Source organism: Fundulus heteroclitus, chromosome 9, assembly GCF_011125445.2.
Source record: "Fundulus heteroclitus isolate FHET01 chromosome 9, MU-UCD_Fhet_4.1, whole genome shotgun sequence".
In the NCBI taxonomy this organism is placed as follows: domain Eukaryota; kingdom Metazoa; phylum Chordata; class Actinopteri; order Cyprinodontiformes; family Fundulidae; genus Fundulus; species Fundulus heteroclitus.
In genome coordinates, this window is record NC_046369.1 from 33504101 (window position 1) to 33527394 (window position 23294).

At 39.2% G+C, this 23294-nt stretch overlaps 1 protein-coding gene across 1 annotated transcript in view; it reads right to left on the reverse strand.

The window, feature by feature from the left end:
• The window catches only part of LOC105925430 (gamma-aminobutyric acid type A receptor subunit gamma3), a 76825-nt gene extending 56494 nt beyond the window's left edge, over nucleotides 1-20331 (reverse strand). The window contains exons 1-2 of the mRNA XM_012861280.3: nucleotides 19987-20331; nucleotides 19643-19788 (exon numbers count right to left, since the gene is read on the reverse strand). Coding sequence (XP_012716734.1) covers nucleotides 19643-19788; nucleotides 19987-20039 — 199 coding nt within the window. The 5' untranslated portion in view covers nucleotides 20040-20331. The remainder of the gene's footprint in view (nucleotides 1-19642; nucleotides 19789-19986) is intronic.
• Between the last annotated feature and the right edge of the window lie 2963 nt (nucleotides 20332-23294).

A 23294-nucleotide genomic window follows, 5' to 3' on the forward strand; every position in this document is an offset into this window, starting at 1 on the left:
GCTGTGATGAAACACCTCCATCAGTGTTCTCTTGAAAGAGACAATTATGCATCGATTATTCACCAGCGAACCAAGCCCAGAGCCACACTTTTAGACCTTATCCCATTAAGACCTGACTCTCATTTCATGTACTTTCATTGCCCTTCCTTCTTCATTTTTTTGTCCTAAGCGGCAATCTAAGCTATGCCTTGTTTTTCTGTTTTTGTCAATAACGGGTGTTTCAGGAAACCATACACAAAAAAATAGATGCTACTGAGGTGACATGTTTGTATTCCAGCCATATATTTAGTTTTCTAGATGAAAAACCAGGAGCAAAGCAGGTCAAAATACGCTTATTTACAAAAGTGAAAAGACTAAAATGGCATTAAACTATTTGGAATGGAGGTTCAGGCCTGTACTGTGTTTCCTACAAACAAAAATGTTCAATAAAAACACCTTTAGCATTTATTAATGGACCATTCTGTCCATTTTCTGGCATATACACTGACAACAAAGAACAGGACAACCAGAACTTCATGACCTGATACTAAATGATATATGTGAACTCTTTAAAGAGCAATACAGAATCCAAAGTTATTTTGCTTCTTTTTTGAATTTTGTCACTTTTCGAGTGCAATTCTTGTACTGCTATAGAACACTTAATTATTAAGTGGAAAAAAAATAGTTAAAGGTTTTCCCTTCCTGTTTTACACATAAACATCAGAGGTTTGTTAGAGAACTCTAGTAAACAACCAGCAGCAGGAAGACCAAGAAACAGACCAGACACATCAGGGATAAAGTTGTGGAGATGTTCTAAGCATCCCATGATCTTTAAATCAAAGCTATAAACATCTTATAGTGCACTGTTCCACCCATTATCTGAAAATAGAAGAAAATATGGTCAAGACGAGGCCATAAACCTAAACTGACATAAAAAGCATTGCAAGAGAACCAGAAAAGAGGTACATTGTGACTCCAGAGGAGCTGCAGAGACCCAGAGCTCAGGTGCATCAAAATCAGGAGACTGTCTTATTGTCTCGCTAGACTTGGATTCAGATGCACCAAAAGAACAGCAGTCTCCTTATTTTGATCATTTAGCCATAAAATAAGGTGACAAAATCATGTTGGCAAATCAAAATGATTTTTTGACTCAATTATACCGAGAGGGAAACACTGGATTCACTACACTGAAAACTGAGAGGTTTTGTCTATAAAGACTGTATGGTTCAAAAAGTTGTTCGTCCCAGTGTTTGTGTGTGTGTGTGTGTGTGTGTGTGTGTGTGTGTGTGTGTGTGTGTGTGTGTGTGTGTGTGTGTGTACACGGTAGAGGGCAAAGCAACTGCTGCTGCAGTCGCGTCTGCAGCCTTTTACTGAAGAGAGAAGGCTTGAGGCGGCGGCAGTGTGGGGGTTGTTGGGGCTTTGAGAGTGAAGGCTGCCAGCAGGGGTTCACACAGCCAGCAAGGGTTTTTATTCTACCGTTTCTCACATATTTCTACAGAGTTAATGCTACACAGTAATGCTTAATAGCAGCATGGCACAAGAAAAGAAAGCAGGGCTTAAAACCGCCCCCAGGAGGCGTTCACCAGCACCTGGGAGCCTGACTGGGGCTGTTGAAAACCAAAAGGGGTAAAGTGGAGCGGAGCTCAGGCAAGACAAGTAGAGTGTGTGGGGTAGACAGGGGTGATGGAAAAGTCCGTATAGCTTTCCTCCTCCTTAGTGCTGGGCAGTTCTGCTGTTGGTGGCTTGAGCACTGAGTGTGAGCAAACTATTCTTCTCACCGTTGGAACACACATAAACACAATCACAAACACAAACGGTCGTAGTCGGTCATAAAAACAGTGGTTGCATATTTCATTTGATCATACAGGCTGTAGTTTAACACATCACTTTTTTAATTCCAACTTTCCCTGGTACCATCTTTAGGTAAGTGGGTCCTCATGAGTGCACACACTCTCTTGTCAAATTTGCAAATGTCACACATATCTTCATCTTCAAAGCCAAAAAAGCCCTGCCATCCTTTTACACTAAATGACTTTGAAGTCTTTGTATCTGGACCAATTAGAGGCTCAGCGAGAATTTCTCCACCTGCCAGTCTCTGCAACAGCGTTCACTTTTCGTCCTAACAGATGGGACACTAAAACACACTTCTGGCAAGGCGTTGCAGAGGGAGCCGTTTAGCTGTATGACATTCATAACCGCTCAACACCTGGTGAGCAAGCTGAGTAGATGCACCATAAAATCAGAACACTCGCTTTTAAGGTCTAATATTAGGATCATTCTCAAGTCTTTTGTGATAATTCACCATCGCATGCGTCTAAATCATGACTGAATGTGCCACTGTTTCGTGCTAAACAACAGGCACTTCAAACAGACTCTTGGAAGGGAACTCATTGTGTGTAAGCTGTCAGGTAATAATGTCAGCTGCTGCAACAGGATGCGTTTTGCCCTGGAGAGCAGCCACCGAGACAAGCAATTAATTGGAGACAATCAACCCTGATAGCTGGTTCTCAACACACCGCATCTCCGATTCTCAGCCCTTCCCCTCCTCTCCTGACCCAATCTTCCCTCCCAGACAGAAACCATTCATATGCAGACAGCCTGCTGGGGAATTCTACTGAATGGTTTCACAACAAAAGATCAGGAATGTTTTTTTCAGTCATGAAGTGATTCAAAGAGTTTTTCATGAAGTATTTTCAACTAGTGTTGCAGCTCCCAAAGATTACCCTAAAATCGGTGTCAGGTCACCCTGCACAAGCCAAGATAGAGTAGTCCTAAATAACCAATTAAAAAGAGGCAAGCCGAGTCATAGCGCACACCTTTCAGTGTGTTAATGATCTTTCTCCTGCACCTCACTCACAATGCTAACACTGAAGAGTACCAGTGAAACATCCAGGCATTCTTCTTTTAGAATTTTTTTATTGTTGGCGACTGATACGACATTCTCAAATGTAAAGATCAATTCTAACACACATATAAAAGTGTATTCATTGCCTATGTATCGATCAATCATTGGACATGAATCTGTTCTGCATGAATTGCAGAGTAACCAGAAACATGTTAGATGTTTGATAAATTCTCTGTTTTCAGATGATAGATTGAAAAGAACTCTATTAGAAGTTCAAAACTTGCAATATTCCTTTGTAACTTGACCCTGCTCTAAACTTCTATAAAACTTCTACACAATGCAAAAAATACCAATGGGGTGGAGTGCAGCGCTCTGCGACCTGGAGGGTGGCGGGTGTAAAGTGCATCATTTGCATTTAATGAGACTGCAGCAGAATGCGTTAATCTCAGACACACCTCAGAACGTGCGTGTTCTGAGGGCCTGTGGAGCTAAATCAACAAGCAATTCAGACCAAATGCATTGCAGTTCACTTTATATAGACCACAACTGAATGACTTACATATGAAAAGGAAGATGCTAAAAGCATAGTATGTCCCCTATAAGATTTTGGTTAGAGGGTGGTGGCAGCAATCCATGACATGAACTAACATGAATATTGACCGGTCTTTACAACATTACGAATCATGCCACATTCCCACTATTCTGAGTGTACATGGCAAGTGAGCAGGAGAGCATGGTGAGGATATGTAAAACTGCAGGAGAAGACTGTTTCTCAAGAGTAAAATGTGTAGGAGAAATATACTTGCCTTTGAACCTAATGAGGTTTAACAAAACATAAACCAAAAAAGTCAAAGTCCCATTTTCCAAATGTTTCAAAATGTCAGTCAATGTAGTGGTACATACCTAGCAGCTAATACCTGAGGAAGTGCTTGTTGTTAATAACAAACAAAAGAATAAGCAGCTTCAACTATATTTCAATTCATTTAAAAAGCTTTTTCTCTTCGGCACAGATACTACAATGCGTTATTTTATGTAGTGCTAACTGTGTTGTAAGATGTAACAGAGCTTGTTCATAGAGCACCAGTTAACAGCAGGTAGACTATTTGTCAGTCGGTTAATTGTGTGGTTCAATAAGTAAGGATGTAATGTGTGGGCACATGTAAATTACTTTAAGACAGAACAATTTAAACATGGTTTCAGTTGCATTTGCCATGGAGCGCACGAGAAAGCATGAAAATAGCGAACATCACAGAAAAGCAATGCTGACATATATTACACTTGCAACAGCCAGTGGAAGGACAGACACAGAGCTGCAGAAGTGTTTCATTCTAAGTGTGCGTATTGGACTGGAGTTTTGAGGAGAGCAGTGTCCCTTGTGAAGTTTTTGGCAGAGAGAGGACTGGCTGTCAGGGGCTCCAGTGACGTCTTTGGCAGGACTGATAACGGGAATTACCTGGGTATTCTGGAGCTGATCAGCCAGTTTGATCCCTTTCTGAAGTCTCACATGCAAACATATGGAAATGCTGGTGCGGGCACACCTCTGTATTTCTCTTCCAAAACATGTGAGGAATTTTTTCAGCTGATGGGTGTGTGTTTTATCTGAAATGGTGAGTGAAGTGAAAATGGCAAAATACTTCTCAATCACTGTTGACTCCGCCCCAGATGCTGCACACATTGTCATCAATTTACCCCAAAATAACCTAACCGAAGTCTCACCCTTAACAGGGGAACGTTGTTGTTCAATTAAGAAATCTGAAAACGAGGGAATGCTCTAATAATCCCACATTTCTTGGTTATCTGTTACTTAAGGGTTCCGGTGCAATTATCTGGATTGTGAAAATAGTGTTCAAATAAAAATCTGAAAACGATGATATGCTCTAAGACCACCTTCTTTGTATTACTCAGGGGCATGAAAAGAAATCACTGTAAAATACTAAACGCATCATATTGGAGGGAGAGGAACTGAGAAATCCACTTTTGGTCAGCTGTCTCAAAACGGTCTTGTTCAAAACTTATTTAACTTCTGCTCCAAGTCAACAGCAAGGTGGAAGGTGGTGACAGCTGGACTGCAGCCTAATGTAAGCGAGCACATTGGAACTTTAAAGTTTCTGACACTAGATGGACTGCCACACAGGCATCGCACATTAACCATGCGAACATTCAGAAATCGTTAAGGGATAATGTAAATGACACTAAACCAAAAGAAAGCAACAAGAAATGAAGCAAGGTCACTTGACAAAAACTGGCTAAACGTGAAACAGCCTTTATGTGCACATTGTGGCATTGCATTCTCCAGCGCTTTGAAAAAGCAAGTGTAGCCTTGCAGGCAGTGTCACTTGATTTGTGTAAAGCTGTGGATTTGGTGGGCTGCTTGAGGGACGACATTGGAGGTCTGAGAAATCAGTTTGATAGGTTTGGGTCTGAAGACAAGGGTCTGTCTCCAACAGTTTCACATGTTTTCAAAGATAGCACTCAAAGACATAAACAAAACCAAAAGCATTTTTTTGGAGAACGTGTCAGTTTGAAGGTTGAGGTATCAGCTCATCAAAGATTCTCCACATGTGTATTTTTGGTGGTTATTGACTGGTTTCTGAAATCAATTGCAGCTATACGTCACATGATAACCTCAGCAAAACCTTTGACTGCCTGAACAACATTTCTGATGTCACTGTTTCCGAACTAAAAAACAAAGCATCTCATCTCCAAAGGAACTATTCAGCAGACCTGGAGATAGATTGTGTGGAAGAGATTGTCCAGTTTAAAGATGTAATTCATGGTAAAGGCATCACATCTGCTCTGTTGCTTTTACAGTTCACCAGACAACAGAACCTACAGGAAATCTTCCCAAATGTGGACATTGCGTTCAGGCTTTACCTGACAATCCCTGTCACAAATGCAAGCGCTGAGCGATCATTCTCTAAGCTTAAAGTAGTTAAGAACAGACTCGGATCCACAATGGGACAGAAAGACATAATCATTTGACTCTGATGTCTATTGAGAGTGATCTCGTGAAAAAGCTGGATTTTACCGATCTTGTCAAGGATTTTGCTGCAAAAAAATCCAGAATAGTAGGCGTGTTTTTAAGTATCTCATAGCGCTAATGTTTGTCCCAACTCATGATTTAAACCTATTGACTCATTAGATAAACAGTTTTGGTATTATTGGTTAGGTTATTACTCTCAAATAAAACAATGCAGACTGCTCTCTCTTAGGAGTGTTAGATTTCTTTATATCCATCTTCTGTCTGATTAGCAAAGAAGTACTTTTTTGGTATTTGTTTCCTGTTTTGTGTTGAATAAGTAGTTTGAAAACAACAACTGAGTTTGAGTTTTGACAACTTGTTTTTCTAGTTAAAGGACCCTTTTAATGTTAGGTTATTTTTTCAGATGTATTTCTTGTTCATAAGTATTTGTAAAAGTGTACAAGTCCTGCATTTACTTGCACTTTCGGTTCATGAAGCGTAGGCTTTTTAGAGATTCTAAGATTCTAACTTATGATGCAGACATCGTATTGTGTTTTGGAAGCCAAAGTTGTAGCTTCTTTTTGTTGTAAAGAAACTGCAAAATGATTCATGGTCATCTCTAGTTTGACAAAGGGTTCAATAAAGGTGTAAGTTATGAAAAATGTTACGCATTTCTCTCTCTCTCTCTCTCTCTCTCTCTCTCTCTCTCTCTCTCACTCACTCACTCACTCACTCACTCACTCACTCACTCACTCACTCACTCACTCACTCACTCACTCACTCACTCACTCACTCACTCACTCACTCACTCACTCACTCACTCTGTCTGTCTCTCTCTCTCTTTCTCTGTGCGCTATTTGACAAATAACTCTGAATAGGGTCCATAATGTAGCTCAAGCCCAGGGTCCACATCCTCCTGAATCTTGCCCTGGTTTTGACCCTAACTTGAAGTTTTTGGATTTTCCCAGTTTGCCTTGTCTGGACACCTCATCATGTCATTCTGAACATGACCTTGGACTGTTTTAACAACGATTCTAGACTAGCCTTTTGTTCCGTCTGCCTTCTTCTGCCTGCCAATCCGTGTATGACCCTAGCTCGCCTGTCTATCATCTCCAGCTCTGAGCAGCCGGCTCCAGTCTGCACATTTTCTGACCACATCTGTTTCTGTTTTTTTATTTTTAAAACAAACATTTTAAGCTCAACTCCATGTCTAGCTCGAATATCGGGTTCTCTGATCTGCTATTCATTACACCCAGACTCTATGAAAATCAGCCTTTACCTTGTTGCTGATGGTCACTGTCACTACTGAGCATTGGCAGGGTTGTTTCCCTTAGACTGAAAGCTGCTTGGCAGAATGCCATGTGTTGCTGCCAAAGCACTAATTGTAAAAACAGGGATTTTCTATAGTGTTTGGGTAGAGATCCCTGCCACCACAGACGACTCAAACGACTCTGCTGACAGAGCTGGAATCTCAGAAGATCCTGCTGGAGATTTGGAAACCACCACCTGGAAGAGGATGAAGAGGCCCTGGCCATCGTCTGTACCCAGCAGGGATAGAATGCTTTTCATCAACTCAACAACTGTGCCATCAAATATCCAGAGAGGGGTAGGAGACTGTCAGCCTTTTCTGCAGCGGAGAGGGAGTAATGCTGCTGAAGCAGCTGCTTAGGAGCGGCATATTCTTCTTGGGCCGGGGGTCCAGGAGCAAGGGTCATCGCTCATCAGGTAGACAGCGGATCCAGCAAGACAACCACATAATGACATTTTATGTTATCCAAGGAAATCCCACTAAGAGCAAATTGTGCTTTAATATAGGCAAACAATGAAGGAGGGTCATTACGCAAGAAGCCAGGTGTTTAACAGCCACCAAAAAAAGAAAAAACAGAGACGTGACGGTTCCGCAGCAGCAGTTGTCACCTGGGAAGAGATGGCTGGACCTCAACATGTCCACTCAGGGGTCACCAATGTGGAGAAGTAAGAGGGACAAGACACGAGGCAAGTTTGATCACATCGTTCCCTCAACTCCAGCTCTGAACGCCACTCCAACAGTAAGCACCGAAAACACACATATGTGTAAATTGTAACCTCCTGTAGTCTGGTTGTTTATTTAGTGTACCCTAGTGATCTGCCACAATGTCGCTTTTCTCCTTTAGTCAAATAATTTAATTTTTTATGGAATTTCCACCCCAACAAAGTTTCCTGAATCTGTATTGTTGGATAAAAATCTTGAAAAACTTTTGCTACATGATTTACTTCACAAATGTCACTTTCCCTATTGTTCTATGCTTTATTAGCTGTTTGTCTTTATTGGCCGACTGTAACTTTTCTTCTATTCTTATCTAAGTTTTACTAGCAGTATCTATCACAGGAAATGAGTTACTTTTCCATTAACACCATTTCATCTTTTAAATTACAGTGGAGCTTTTTTCTTGGTTTTTGATGGCAAAAACCTGTCCTCATTCCTGCACCTTTCAGTTAACTCATTAATGATATAAGCTCGCAGGAACTCCCTAAGACATGGCTTCATGAGGGAGAGTTGCAACTTATTCTTGGTGGCTGTTGGTGCAGCAGCATAATGACTGATGACATGAAGACTTCAGCTTCTGCATCCCAGTCCTAGCTAGCTCCTAAAAGGAATGCCAAAGGGCTCTGAAATATTCAAAAAGCTGAACAGATTACCCTCCTCAGGCGAGCTACACCATGGTTGATCATCTGTTACCCAGTAAGTAGACAGCAAAGCCACTTCAGGAAGGCTCTTTAATGAACTGACTACCTTAGGTCTCAGTGAATGCAACGATTAAAATCAACAGACGGAGAGTTCTTTTGGGAATCTTGAATAATGAGCAGAATTAATGACGATTTTTTTTTTTTTAGGATTTAACTTGAGCTTTACGTGAGTCTTAATGCAACAAGAGTAGCACCAGAATCTACAAAATTGTGATCCTATCAACATATGCTGTGTGTTTGTTTCCACAATTGTAAAAATATTATAATTTGATGTTTTGCCACTCTCAGATCCGAACAATTGCAGTGTGTGAAAGAACAGAAAAAGCAAATCAATTAATCATTATCATTTTACTGACAGACGCTGACAGTAACTGACTTAGTTACTAGGTAACAGTCTGAACAAAAGAAACAGCAGATTCAATTTGCTACGGGTTCTCTTTTGTGTCATTTGAGTTTGAGTTTTGTGCTATTATGATGGTCTCCGCTTTTAGCAGGTCAAGTCACAACATTGCACACTATAGAGACAAAATACAGTTGGGAATTATACGATGACTACTTTTCTTGTTGGAAGTAACTGTTCACTATGTCTTTATATACTGAGTCACTGCTAAAGCCAAGCAAGAATCTCTGACATAATTGGTGTTAACAACATTTACACTGCTAGAACTATTTGCAATCCCTCTGTTAATGTTTGCTGAACAGGACCGAATTGTTTTTTAGTAGTATTTCACACGGTTGGAGCATATAGAAAGGGATATTTGTTCGTTTTTCAATTTCTCTAGACCATCCAGCATCTCTTCAGCTCACCTTACAGATTTTCTACAGGATTTAGGGCTAGCGACTGTGATGGACATGGAGGAATGTTAATTTTGTTTTTTTGTGAAATAGTTCCATGTTAATTTTACCACGTGGATTATTATCCCTTATCCACACATTTTAAATGCTTTAATTTTTTACTGTGACTGTAAATATAGACAAATTTAGGCAGTTACTGTTTTCTTGTCATGATTTCCCATTATATGAGGCTCACACATATCTCACATCTTTCCCATTTTGTAGTGTCTAAAAGAAAAGGACTTTGTGTCACATGATATATCTTTTCTAGGAAAACAGGAAGTAATAGAGTAGTAGTTACCAGTAGTAGTTATTTACTCTGAATAACATAGAATAAATAATCTTCTGTTATGTTTATTTTATCACATATTGTATCAATTGTTCGGGGTGCCAACACACAAAATAAATTATTTCTTCATTATTATTTATAGAGTAGATTTTATAAAAAAAAAATTGTAAGCAATTATGTCACTGGAATAAAATGGTTTAATTCAGCTATTCTATTTTTATTTAAGAATTTTGTTTAGATGATCAGGTGGAAAAAATTAAAGCAATGTACAAGGAAGTTTGAACATAACACTTCAGCTATTACTACAGCACTGATGGACCATAGAATAGTAAGATGCTGCTTAAACATCCTCAGTTAATGTACTGTATTCTAACATCAGCATGGAAATCCTTTTTATATTCACGCAACATGGTCAAATGCCCCTTGTTTAATTTTGAGTTTAAAAAGTCACATTCATTAAAGTCAAAAGGACAGCTCAAATGACTTTAGGCTGCCATCTGTCATCAAAAGGTCCACATAACAACAAATGGCTCTCTGATTTAGTCATCTGTGACCCATGGTCAGGGGAATTAAAAAACAAAGGCTAATTGCCTACGCCCCGTATCTCATTAAGTTCTTTGAAGTTACCCTACATAAGTTAATTTTGTCCATTTTGGCTTGGCAATCAGCAAGGAATACAAAATCTGATGCACTGGAGACTCTGTGACTGTGCGTGTATCAAATTAGCTGGTGCTTCCTGAAGTTGCTCCGTGAAAAACCTAATGTTTTTTCTTACAGAGAAATACACTTGTTACATGAGTGGATGATAATAATAGCTGAACCGTGTAGCTTAAAGCAAGTGCGGCTATAATGTATATATGCAGAGAAAACCAACTTAACCACAGGCAGAATATGTAAACACCGCACTGAAAATCTTCGCCACGATTCTAAGATGTGGCCTTCTTGCTGTGAGGCAACAATGCAAAGAGCTGCTCCGTGTAGTTAAAGAGCACACCCTAATGATGTCTAGTAAGAATTTTATTGACAGACAATGGAATTTAAACAACAAAGTTCATGAACAGACTGTACTGTATTTAAGTCGACATTTAAAATGTGAATTTTGAACCTAGCTACAAAGCTATTTTATTTGCAACAAATCTCTATTCAGTGATTATAGTGAATACTGCTTCTCTCATGTTTGAGTGACTCCTACCAACAAATGTAATATTTAGATGTGACAATAACATTTCTCCTTTTGTAACAAAGGTAGACCAAGCACAGACTTCCCCAACATCACATCAAATACAACAAATTTCCAATATCTGCCCCTTTTGAATTATGTAATGAGTTTCTGGCTCCAACATCAGCATCAACATCAGTGCAACTTTTGGTTGTGAAACAAGTGTGACCTACTTTTTTTGCCTTGGAAGTTCCATCATTGTGTTGAAGATGCAAAGCTACAAATATAATCAAAAGCAACTATTCCTTCTCTCAGACCGCACTAAATACATGTCTCTGAGTATTTAAACCTGTACTAATGTTAGGCTTTTATGCGTATGTTTAGTCTGTAAGTGAATTGCACATTGCATTTGCACATTTCATAAGAGTTACCAAACAAACCGCGCTGTCACTGTAACTTGTGTGGAGTGCAGGTAGCGGACATGAACATAATGCTAACAGGCTTTGGTTTAAAGGCTTTAAGCCCTAATATAAATGCTGTACAATGACCAGTGCACTTGGTGTCATGTTCAATTGCTCTAATATGGACTTTATTGGTTTGAACAGTGGCAGAAAAAACACAATTGCAAGCCTCCGCTGAGTTTACCCAAAGACAGAAACAAGAAATGTGGTTGTAAACCTCTGTTCCCTCTTCACAATTTCTTGACAGAAAAGAATGATCCGGATGGACATAAAGATCGACCAAAGTTTTTTGCACACATTTGTGTCTAATTAGTATTATGTAGGCTTTCTAATCTTGAAACCGAGGAGGCTGTCAGGCTGAGTGGGGCTGCCGTGTAGACAATAGCCGACAGAGGAAGGGAGTAGAGGACATGGAATACGCCTGACAGAAATGTTACTTTGCTCACACTCACAGTCCAGGAATAACAGCAAAAAGTTGATTAATATAGTAGATGAATGCTCTGAGTCTAAATTAGTAGCGCCGTAATATCGCTTCACTTTGGTTTTGTTTTTAGTTTATTTATTTGATAAGGACAAGTGTGTACATTAAAAATGTAAACACTACAATATGTATAGTCACGGCTAATTTGCAATGTCCGTCCCTAGTAGGGCCTTTAAAAACAACATAAAAAACAACAACTTTAGAGGAGTTCACAAATTCACATCATACAAAAGTCCGATTTTATAATCATTTCATTCAGCCACTCACGATAATGCGGCTGAAACAGCACTTCATTCAGGGTAATTGTGTTTTGTTAGCAGTGTTGGGAGTTATATTACAAGGGTAGCAGATTACAGAACTATAAGTGTCATTGCAGTAAGGTGTGTTGTGCAAAATAATTCAATCATGTTCTGAAGGTGCGTGCGGTCAGCACATTTTCACGTACCCTGGGCCATCTGGAGACTGTCAACCCGTACGGTGGTTAAGAGATCAGTGGCGGGTCATGGACCTAGAACCTAGAACATGCTTCCAGCCCCTTCACTGAAGTAGCACCCTTTTTTACCAACTCTTCCTGCTCAACAACAGGATGGTAGAAGGCAAATCCATCGTAGGCCAAGATTTATAGTTTCTACCATCTATCGCACGTACCGTGCAGCCCTTACCCCTCTAAATCCTACATCAGAGAACTAAAAATATGTCCGATCGGGTAAGTGTCATATCTGTTTTGTTGCCTAAGAACATCTTTTAGCCAGGTAGCTTGGCATTTAGCTCCTACAAAAAAACAAAAATAAATATAGACTTGGACACATTTTGTATACAACACGCAAAAAAGTTAATTTACCAGTCTAATACGCATGATGCAAAAAGAGAACAGCTCTTGCATCCTGATTGGTCTCTGCAAGATCCACTCTTGTTTTTCCTTTGAAGCGATCCCTATCTCGTGTTTTCTTTTTTTGCATCCTCAGACATAGTTTTTCTCTTTGTGCTTCCCTTGGCCATGACAAACTTTGAATCGAGGGTGCAAAAAGTGGAAGCATGTAAGATTATCTCTTGTGTTTAAGGGAAACTCAGACTGCGACACTCTAGGTCCTATGATCTCCAGGTCACATCACTCATTCAATAAATCCAACCGTCTGAAGTTACATAGGCGAGCTTTTGAGAAGGACAGCCTGCACAGAACATTGATATCGATGCACCAGGTGCTGTATATTGACCTGGAAATAATTTAATATATCTCAAATTAATCTAATATTTGCGTCAAAACTTTCACGGTGCTGCTTTCAAGTAACAACCTAAACAGACACAGAAAGAACAATACACAAAAAAGAACTAAAAATCCCCAGAGTTAAGCATATGTGTACAACAATTGACAAAAAATAATCACAACTCCAAATAATCCAGATACAAACCAAAAATATCAACATGTGTACAACAGGTGGGAACCTCCAACTGAATGGCAGACAGCAGAGGATTTGAAGCCCTGAGAGAGATGAAAGCAGGAGACATGAGACTTCAGCTGTGCTCCTCCAAGTGTAAGGAGTAAGTATAGGTGTTACTTATTGGAGTCACACGAAGACAACGACACTGAAACAAATGACACTTAGTGAACGTGAGTGGGTTTGTCCCCCTGAGAACAAAGTTAAAAGAGACTTCCACAGCTCAGTGTGGAAGACCATCTGCATCTGCCCGCCAGTTGCATCCTGTATCTGGACCAGTTACAGGTTATTTAGTTCAGTTCAGTAAAATTAAATGTGTGTAAAATAGCAATTTAAAGCAGCCATCATCTTCAAAAAACAGTGGTAGAACTGAATGCTGCCCATCCACATATAGAGGTGTTTACAGAACTTGCAGTCCATGAAAGAGGTTCATTAACATGTTCTGTGGTTTGTGGTATAACTGAACTGTAATGCTCCCTCTCTCTTACTACCACAGAATAGTTTGTGTCTTCCAACCTTTATGAACTAAAGAAAACCCTGAATTTCTTTGGTTTAGTATTCTATTACCACACATTACCTCTAATATGTCCAATTCAAACTACCTCCTTAAATAACTTGGTTGGGATTGGGTCTAACATACAGGTAGAAGGTTTAGATAAAGCTAAAATTTTAGACAACTCAGAAAGCTCTACTGCTTTTTAACAGTTCAAACACTGATCAGGTTCTAAAGACTCCTCCAACACTGCCTCACTTACTGAGGACGAGGTAATCATGTTTGGGAGATTGCCAATGATTTTATTTTTAATAGAATCAATTTTATTTATGAAGAATCCCATAAAGTCATTACTACTAAGAGCTAAGGGAATGGATGGATCAACAGAGCTGTGACTCTGTGTAAGTTTGGCAACTGTACTGAAGAGAAATCTAGGATTGTTTTTAATATCCTCTATTAATGATGAACAATATGCTGCTCTAACTCTGCGAAGGGTCTTTTTATACAACAGTAGACTGTTTGTCCAGATTGGGTAGGATTCCTCTAGATGTGTAGGCTGCCATTTTCTTTCCAATTTCCAGTCTAAAAACTGAGAGTAAGGGCCTGGTGGATGATACAAAACAACAAATGGAAGAGGTTTTATTGCATTGCAGTTTGGATGAGGGAAACTAAAGGTTAAATATTCAAAATAATTAATTGGCCTGGGACTAATTAATAAATCAGACTGAAAGATAGTTGCTACTACTCCTCCTCTTCCCGTAGTTCTGGGAATGTGGAAATTTAAATAATTAGAGGGAGTTGACTCATTTATACTAATGTAGTCCTCTTGCAGCCAGGTTTCTGTGAAACAAAATAAATCAGTCTGAATATCAGAAATCAATTAATTAACTAGCAACGTCTTTGGAGGGACAGACCTTATATTTAATAAACCACATTTAATTATTTTATTTTTTGATACAAGTTAAGTTGTATTAATTTTTATGATTTGTCCTTTTAGATCAGTTTAGTTTTGGTCGTGGGAAAGACACCGTCTCAATAGGGTAATGGGTGGGTAACAGTACAGAAGCTGCAGAGAGGTGTGTTAAACTACGGCTCTGCTTCCTGGTCTGGACCCTGGGTTGTCACCATTTAGGAGAACTAATAAATCCGGCTAGATTCCTAGAAAGAAGAGCTGCACTATCTAAAGTGGAATGGATGTCGTCAATGTAGCCCACGTCGTTTTCAGGACACTACCTAGACAATCAGCAGTTGAATGATGACATGCGGCTAAACATGTCATCATTGCTCAGATCAGGCAGGGGACCAGAGAAAATTACAGAGTCTGACATTGTTTTAGCAAACTTACACACCGAAGCAACACTAACTTTAGTGAGCCCCGATTAGTGTAGCTGGATGTTACAAAAATGTTTTATTCAGTTTGTCCGGTTTCTTTGTTTTGAAAAAGCTGTCAGATTTCAGACAACAGCTGTTTTCAGAGGTTACCTATTCAGACTAAAGAGCTTTAGCTTGAAAAAACGGCTAATAATCTATTAAGTAAATATTTTGTTAAAGAAGTTGTTGGTTTTTTTGCAATGCAAAAAAAACAAAAACAAAACTTGCATCATAATTCCCTGGTGTTCACATCCAAAACACAAACTCGGACGTTTTGAAGCGTATCTATCATATCTTCATGAATAACTCACGTCAGAGAAGATGTCTTGATTTCCATATGACAATTCATGTATAGCTCAAACATGTCAAAAAAGACTGCAACTAATAAACCAAGACACAGACGGAAGCACAACTTTCTCCATCAAATTTATATGATACCACAGAAATAACATAAATATAGTCTGAGCTTCAGATGTGATATAGACGAGGGCTCATTCCTGATTTAAAGTTGCTGTGGCCCCTGACATACTGCTATGATTCCTCAAATATTATAGCTACATTTCTGGGATTGTCCTTCTTGTTAGCTCCTCAAATATGTTTAATAAGGAACTTTACAAATATTGTTGCACTCTTGGAAAACCAAGCAGAAGCTCCTGGCATTGCCCTTTACACTGCAGGAAGTGCAGAGCCATAATGTGAAAGTCCAACTCCCATTTTCAAGATGGATCCTGGAGATGACCTGCTGCATTCCACTTAAAAACATCACTTTTTAGATGTAGCAGACCTACTTGACTTATATAGACACCCTACCAAAGCTTTTAATAAAATCGTAAATGGACTGAACTTATATAGCACTTATCCAGCCGTACCGACCAATCAAAGCGCTTTATACTACAGCCACATTCACCCAGTCACACTCACTAACGCACGCACATTCATACACCGATATGCAGATCAGTGGGCAACGTGGGGTTAACTGCTTTTCCCAGCGGCACATGTGACATGGGAAGCTGGAATCAAACCCACAACCTTCCAATTGTGAGACGGCTACTCTCCAATTACCAAACATGGATGACATTAATAGGCTTCATATACATAGAAAGGTTGTTAGAAATGACAAGTAGTCATCTGCACCAACTGTTTATAAAGATTACTTTTTCATTTGCATCCAGGTGGGTTTGGATCTATGTTTTTGTCCATGTTCTATAGATATGAATAACTGAATCCAAAGTTTTGCAAACAAATGGTCCCTCTGACCTTAAAGGACAACACAAGCAGGAGATTGATCAAACTTGTTTTCACTGAAATATATACTATAATGTACTGTGTATGCAATGTTGCTGCAGATGTAGATTTCCAACATAAAGATGCTCAGATTCACATCAGCTTCCTTTAGAAGGTGATCTAATGGCAGAGTTGGAAGAAAACTAGTTGCTTTAAAGGCAGACATCATGAATTCCCAGCCAGGAGGTAACAACCAACGATAGGAACAAAGCTTAGATGACACGGTCTGTTTCTGAGGAGCTTTGCAACTCTTAATGTTTTGGTAGTCTCCATCTGAACATGCAGTCTATTATTTTGCTGAAAGGGATCATAAATGTTACCCTGCAGCTGCACAGGGTACCAGCTCCATTCCCAATATTCTGCTACCCACACCCAAAGTTCTGATCCATTTTTCTTTCTGCACATTTTATTTGGCAGCCAAGTTGAGTACAGCAATAGTTTATGCTTCTGCCTACATTATCTCTGTTTTGTCTAATCTGATTAAGGTTAAGTTTCCAGGTCAAAGCACAAATTTGGTAAACCATAATAATTGCTTTGCAAAATGGTCACTTATGATTACAGAGCGTGATGTCCCAGCCTTAATCTTTAAGACAGCAGAATATCCAAACCAGAAAATAAAATAACAATTTTCATAGGAAAAACAATAAATATTTCACTTTATAATCCTCCAGAGGGGGAATTTGATTAACCCATTCCTTAGAGAGGAGTGTGCTGCCAACACTGAGAGGCACACAGGGAACAATCTGTGGTCAAAGGTCTTTGCTTAGGGACCCAGAGTGACAGACTGAGCTTTGAACCAGCAACCTTTGAGGCATCTACATGACACAAACACTAGGCCACCACTCCCACTAATACTACTAATAATAATTATACCCTAATATCAAAAATATAAAAAAGCTCAATTTGAGCATTTCTTCTGGTAAAATTATAATTGATGAATTTCTTTTTACAAAATAAACCTTAAACTCCAAATTATGAGTCAGCAGGCTGAATAAAGGCTACTGCACTCTTACCTCACTTGTAAGGAAAATGGCTGTTTCTAAAAACATTCAGTGCAATGCTGTTTCAGACTGCATTTGGCTACAAGTGCAAGTAAGACATGCTGGTTATCTGAGCAGATAGCCTGACTAATTATCCATAGTTTTTGTTATTTTACAATGAACAAAATAGCAAATATGTATAATGTTCTGCGCAACAATCACTTACAACTTGGAACTAAATTTAGCTGTTGTTTATTCTAGATTTTGCTAAAGTTTATGCATCAAAGTCAAAGTAAAAGTAAATAAAAATGATAGATATCACAACTGTAATAATCAATATGAAATATTATCTTGACAACAGTAGCAATGATTTCTGCTTTTCTGATTCAAATACAAGAAATTACCTTATGTTGTAATTTTTTTATTTTAAATTTGCAGTGATATCTTTGTATGTGTAGTCAAGGTCATTATACCGTGAGCATCACAAACCAACTAATGCCCAATACAGACAGTACAGCCCTTAGGATATTTGCAGCAAGTCTCAAATGAACACCACACTCTTAGCTAATCTACCTAATCTAATCTGCCAGATTGCTTGGTGCACTTTTATTTTCTTCAAGTGTAAATTGCATTTTGCAGTATCTGAGGTGCTTATTTGACTCTGGGTGTTTTATGAAGACATTGGTTCAATATGTGTCTAGTGTTCTCCAGATCATAATTTGCAGAAAATCAGCATTTGTTTGAAGTGTGTCACTGTTTGTTAGAACACGTACCTGTTCATGCTAATTTAAAAAAAAAGACAGCTCATCTAAACACAGATTTGATCAGATTATTAAAGCAAAACAGTCCTAAAATTTCCTCAGATCAGGGCAGGTAATTTTTCGATCAGGCGGTGTAAATTATGGCATTTTTACATTTTATTCACAGGCGGCCATTTACAGGCGCAGCTTAATTAACCTAAAATATCATTTAAGAGTAAATTTATTTTAACAGCTCAAGTAAAAAAAAAAAAAACTCATCTGTTATTTAGATTGATCACAGTGCAACATATCCAAAGTGATTTAAATCATTAATTTTGATGGCTTACAGCAAATAAAACAAACAAAAAATTCTGTTTCTTAAAAAGTCTGAATAAAACTAAATTCCTAATTCAGAAATGTCAGTCTTTTAAAAAGTAAATCCAGTCAATGCCCTCAATCCTTGGTCACAGCTCTTTTGCATAAATTACTGCATCAGTTGTTTGGTGCATTGAGGTGATGTCCCAGTGGTTTTCCTGAGGTGCTCATGAAGCTCCTTGCTTTAATAGTGACCTTCAGCTCATCTGAATTATTTGAATTGTCATCTTCCTTTAGCCTCCATTGATTCTGCATAGGGTTCAGGTAAGTTTATCTGCTGGTTGAGCAAAGGGATTCCATGGTCATTAAAGCAGGTACTGGTACCTTTGGCAGTGTGGGCAGGTACCAAGTCCTGCTGGAAAATAAAATAAGCATCTCCATATGGCTTGCCAGCAGAAGACAGCCTGAAGTGCACTAAAATGTCAGGAAACAGTGGATCACAACAAGCAGTCGACATGACATCCCAAATTATCACGGACTGTGGAAACCATGGAAACTTTGACTCTGTGCCTCTCCACCTGATTTCCGGGAAAATGCTAAATGTTTTTTAATCTGAAATAAGGACTTTGGAACACAGAACAACAGCCTAGTACGTTCTCTTCTAAGCTTTGGTAAAATGCGTCTGGTGCTATCGGTGGTTCAGGAGTCGCTTAACATAAAGAGCGCAGAACCATGTCCTGTGTGTGATGCCTCTTCCAAGAAAGACGCCAGCTGCAGACCATTCCCTGCGATTCGGCCTTGAACTAGTTGCCTTTGCTCCACGATCCTCTCAGAGCTGCTGTTATCCCTGTTGCTTGGACACGTTTTTCTACAACACTTTTTTCTTCCACTCAACTTTTCATTTTGTAAACGGCAAACTTCTTCCGCAGCAACTTTTTGTTGCTATCCGCCCTTTTGGAGAGTGTCAGTGAATGTCTGTTTGAAATCTGTCCACTGCTGCATTGGACCAATTGTGATTAAAAAAATAATAATAATTAAACATCTTTTTAAATTGTCTTATGTAAAATTCTACTTTTCTGACAGACTGAACATTGTTTTTTTCATATCTGTAAGACTGTATCATTAAAACGAACAGAGGCTTGGAATATTGTAATTGGAATGAATCCATATAATGTGTGAGCTTCTGTTTTGGAACTGATTTTGAGACTATATTAACTTTCAATAATAGTCTAATGAATATGGCTGCATCTGTTTCTGCTAAAAGTTTACACAAAAGACAGCCTCACCTCCAATATCCGGTCTCAGCTTCTTATCATACTCTTTGAGTAAATTGTTGAGTATCTCCGTGGTGTCTGTTTCCTGGGGCTTCGGAGCCAGCATTTGGTTCACAGTGACATCCTCGTAGTCCTCCTCATACTGCATTGTTAAAGAGCTAGAAAGGGTAAAACGAGGCAAACAAATCGTCTCTAAAAAGATGCTGTGCAATGGGTAGACAGCATGCGTTTATATGATGTCAATTCACAGGAACTTAGACACAAAGTTTGAAAGAAAATCTCTTCGAGGAGGATTTTGGAGATGTGTATTTTTCTGTTTGGAAGAAGAGGAAAAGGACGCAAGGTGCGCCACTCACCAGGTGAAAAGGACCGACAGAAGTCCGACATAAGGCAGGAAATTGCGCGTCATGTTTCTCGGAGGAGAACAAGTAGAGACGTGCCAGAGGATGGGTCTGTCTGCACGCCACGGTCACGGCAGCACTGAGGAGGGAGAGGAGGAGCAGGAGTGCTTCATCTTTTAGAATCCAGCCGGCAGGTCTTTCGGTGTGAAACAAAACCATTCATATCCTTCCTTGGTGGCCGGTTCCTCAGACACAACTTAGCAGTTTGTCACCGGCGAGGACTGCAGTGTTCCTCCATCCACAGCGGACGGCGCTGCGCTCTTTTACGCAGGTGCGCGACGCGCGATGGCTGCGTTTTCTGAGAGCTGATCATTCATCAGCAGACAAAAAGAGAGAACTCCTCTGTGGCAAAAAGTCTGCGTCACCCAGGAGTCCTACACCTGCGCGCAAATGCGTTTTTGTTGAGCTTTTTTGGTATCGTTGTTCTCTCCCGATTAATTACACAATAGAAATTCCCCAATGTGTTTCAGCAAACCCCATAAATACACATATATACATGTAGTGTTTCTTTTCGAATGAAAAGCCGGGAAACAGGCCTAAATCTAACATACAAATATGCAGCTAACATACAAAGAGCTTGACATTTTGTCACGTTAAAACCAGATTGTTGTGTGGTAGATTAACATAATGTATCTTATTATTGTGAAGTTGTAGGAAAACGACACATGTCTTCAATTGTATTTTTTCTTACAAAATGTATTTCTATTTAGCCCCCTTTCCTTCAATACCCCCACATTTTTTAAAAATGTATTTAAACCTTTATTTTACCAGGATCCCATTGAGGCTAAAAACCTCTTTTCAAAGGAGTCCTGGCCAAGATAGGTAGGAGCAGTACAATTAAGTTACAGAGATACACACACAACAACCCAAAATAATAATTAGACTTATGAGAATATGAAATGCATTACAAAAAACAAAACCAAGAAAAGCACGTAGTCATAACAGAATTAACCTCACATCTCAGTATCCATGTAAAAGCTCTCACAGATATTAACTGTCTTAATTTACAGTCATTCTGCAACATGCAAAAGCTGCAAAATAAACAAGAGCCTTTTTATCCATTATAGTATGCTCAAATGGAGCTGAAAGCAACAGAGAATCACATGGAAAGTAACTGTAGGTCTGGCTGCATGTTTGAGGTCTTGTCCAGCTGAAACCTCCGCTCTAATCTCAGAGCTTTTGCAGCCTCCAACAGTTTTTTTTCTCTCTCTCCATCAACTTTAACCAGCTTCACTGTCCTACCTAAAGAACATCAGCCCCACAGCATGGTGCTGCCACTTCCACGCTTCATTGGGGGTATGGTGTGTTCAGGGTGATATGCAGTGTTATGTTCCCCACCACACACAATGTTTTACATGTCAGTTTAAGGGGTATCGATATTGTAAAGTTCAAAATGCTCTCAAGTGGCTTAAAACAGGGTGATAATACAGAATATTGAAAGCATGGATTGGATGATAAATTTTGCACATGCTGTGAATTAGGGTCCTGATCTGAGCTCAGACTAGTTATGGTGCTACATAATTTAATGGACAATAATTAAAGAAAAGTAGTAATAATCTAATTGCAGCTGCATTCCTCATATGGTGGAATGTCTCTGAGGTTCAATATGCAGTATGTGCAGCATCAAGGGGATGTCACTAAGAACAGAGCAAGTGTATTAGTTTCAGCCTCTCAGCTGCAGAGTTAACATGCGCTTTGGCAGACCTTGTGATGCTCCGACCTGCTGTCTGATCTGTACAGGCTATGGAGCTTTGCTGCTGTTGTACCTGAGTGGTGTCACCCTCTAGTGGTTAAAATGAGAATCGCACGCACTTGAAACCAAAAGTAAATGCTGCTAAAACAGGGATTCTGCACCACACAAACAAGGCAAAAATACACCAATCCTCTCCAGAATAACCAAATGCAACTTTTACACACGAACACATGCTTTACAAAACTGTTGTGATCTGTGCATATTATGGAACAGTCACAGTTTCTTATCTTACACCTAAAGTCTGGACATACACTGTTTTTTTCTACAGAAACACTGTCACTGTCAGCAGTGTATTGTAGGGCTTCAGTGTCATGCAAAGACTTTAAAAAGTGGCTGAGCTGGGAATGCAACCAGCAATCCTTTCCACTTTACCACTTAGCCTCATGATCACCTACTCATTGCTACATATTTGCATAATTCAAAAGATAAAGCCGAACCCAATGGGCCCAGATGGAATTAGCAAATGGATTTAATAGGCAGTACTTAGAATAAATATCAGCATAATGAAGTTATAGTTTTTAGTTTTATGGAAGATGAAATCTCCTATGAGCCTAATTTGTGGAATTACCTGCCCTGCATATTTAGCATTTGTACCTTTACACTCTGCATGCTAATTCTTCCATCTGCTAAAAATAAAAATGTGTATGCTGCATTCATCAACTCTTTTAATGACATTCTAAGTCTGTGAATCCCCTTTAGATTATAAGTTATCATCATCACTACCTAACTCCAAAATTTAGCTTCTGCTGAACACACTGGCCTGAAAAACAAAGCTATGGATGGTTTGTTAAAATGTTGGCTGCTTCTCATAACTTATTTCCCTGTCCCTATTTTTCTTGTATATTGCATTGTCATGGCAGCAAGGAAACCTTCTTTACATACAGGACTCTTTCATCTTTTTGCTTTTTCCATGACAAACTATACTTACTGTTATACTATACTTTCTCCTGAAAACTATACAAAATCGACTAGAACCTCACCCCCAACTCTATTAACTTTATGAGCTGCCAAACCTGAGCTGTCCCTTTAAATGCTCAGTCTAATGCTGTCACTTCTAACACCTGTCTAAGCAGTGGCATTACCTCCACTTTTTGTCACTATAGTTTGTCTCAAATAATTCAACATTTAACCTTTCTAAATAACTTTCAGAAAGACCTGTATGATGAACTTACCCCAGAGGAGAATCCTGTTAATGTTTGATTTTTATTTCTTGATGTAACATTCTGCAACACTAAATTTCTGCAAGTGTTAAACAAAACTGTGTCTTTGAGTGTGCCTGCCTGTCAACTGGCCACATGAGACATTGCAACTGCCATGTAGTTGCTTTTTATTATACCTTGGAGTTAGATAAGATTTGTTATTTATTCCCACCTCTCTATTGCACGGCCCATTTTTCCCTGCCATGCTACTATCTGTGATTGATGTCATTTGGTGCCATCAGAGACGGCTTAATTTGACGTTGGCTATGGGCCCACTGAATGGAAAAAGCAACTTAAATGGAGCTAAACCC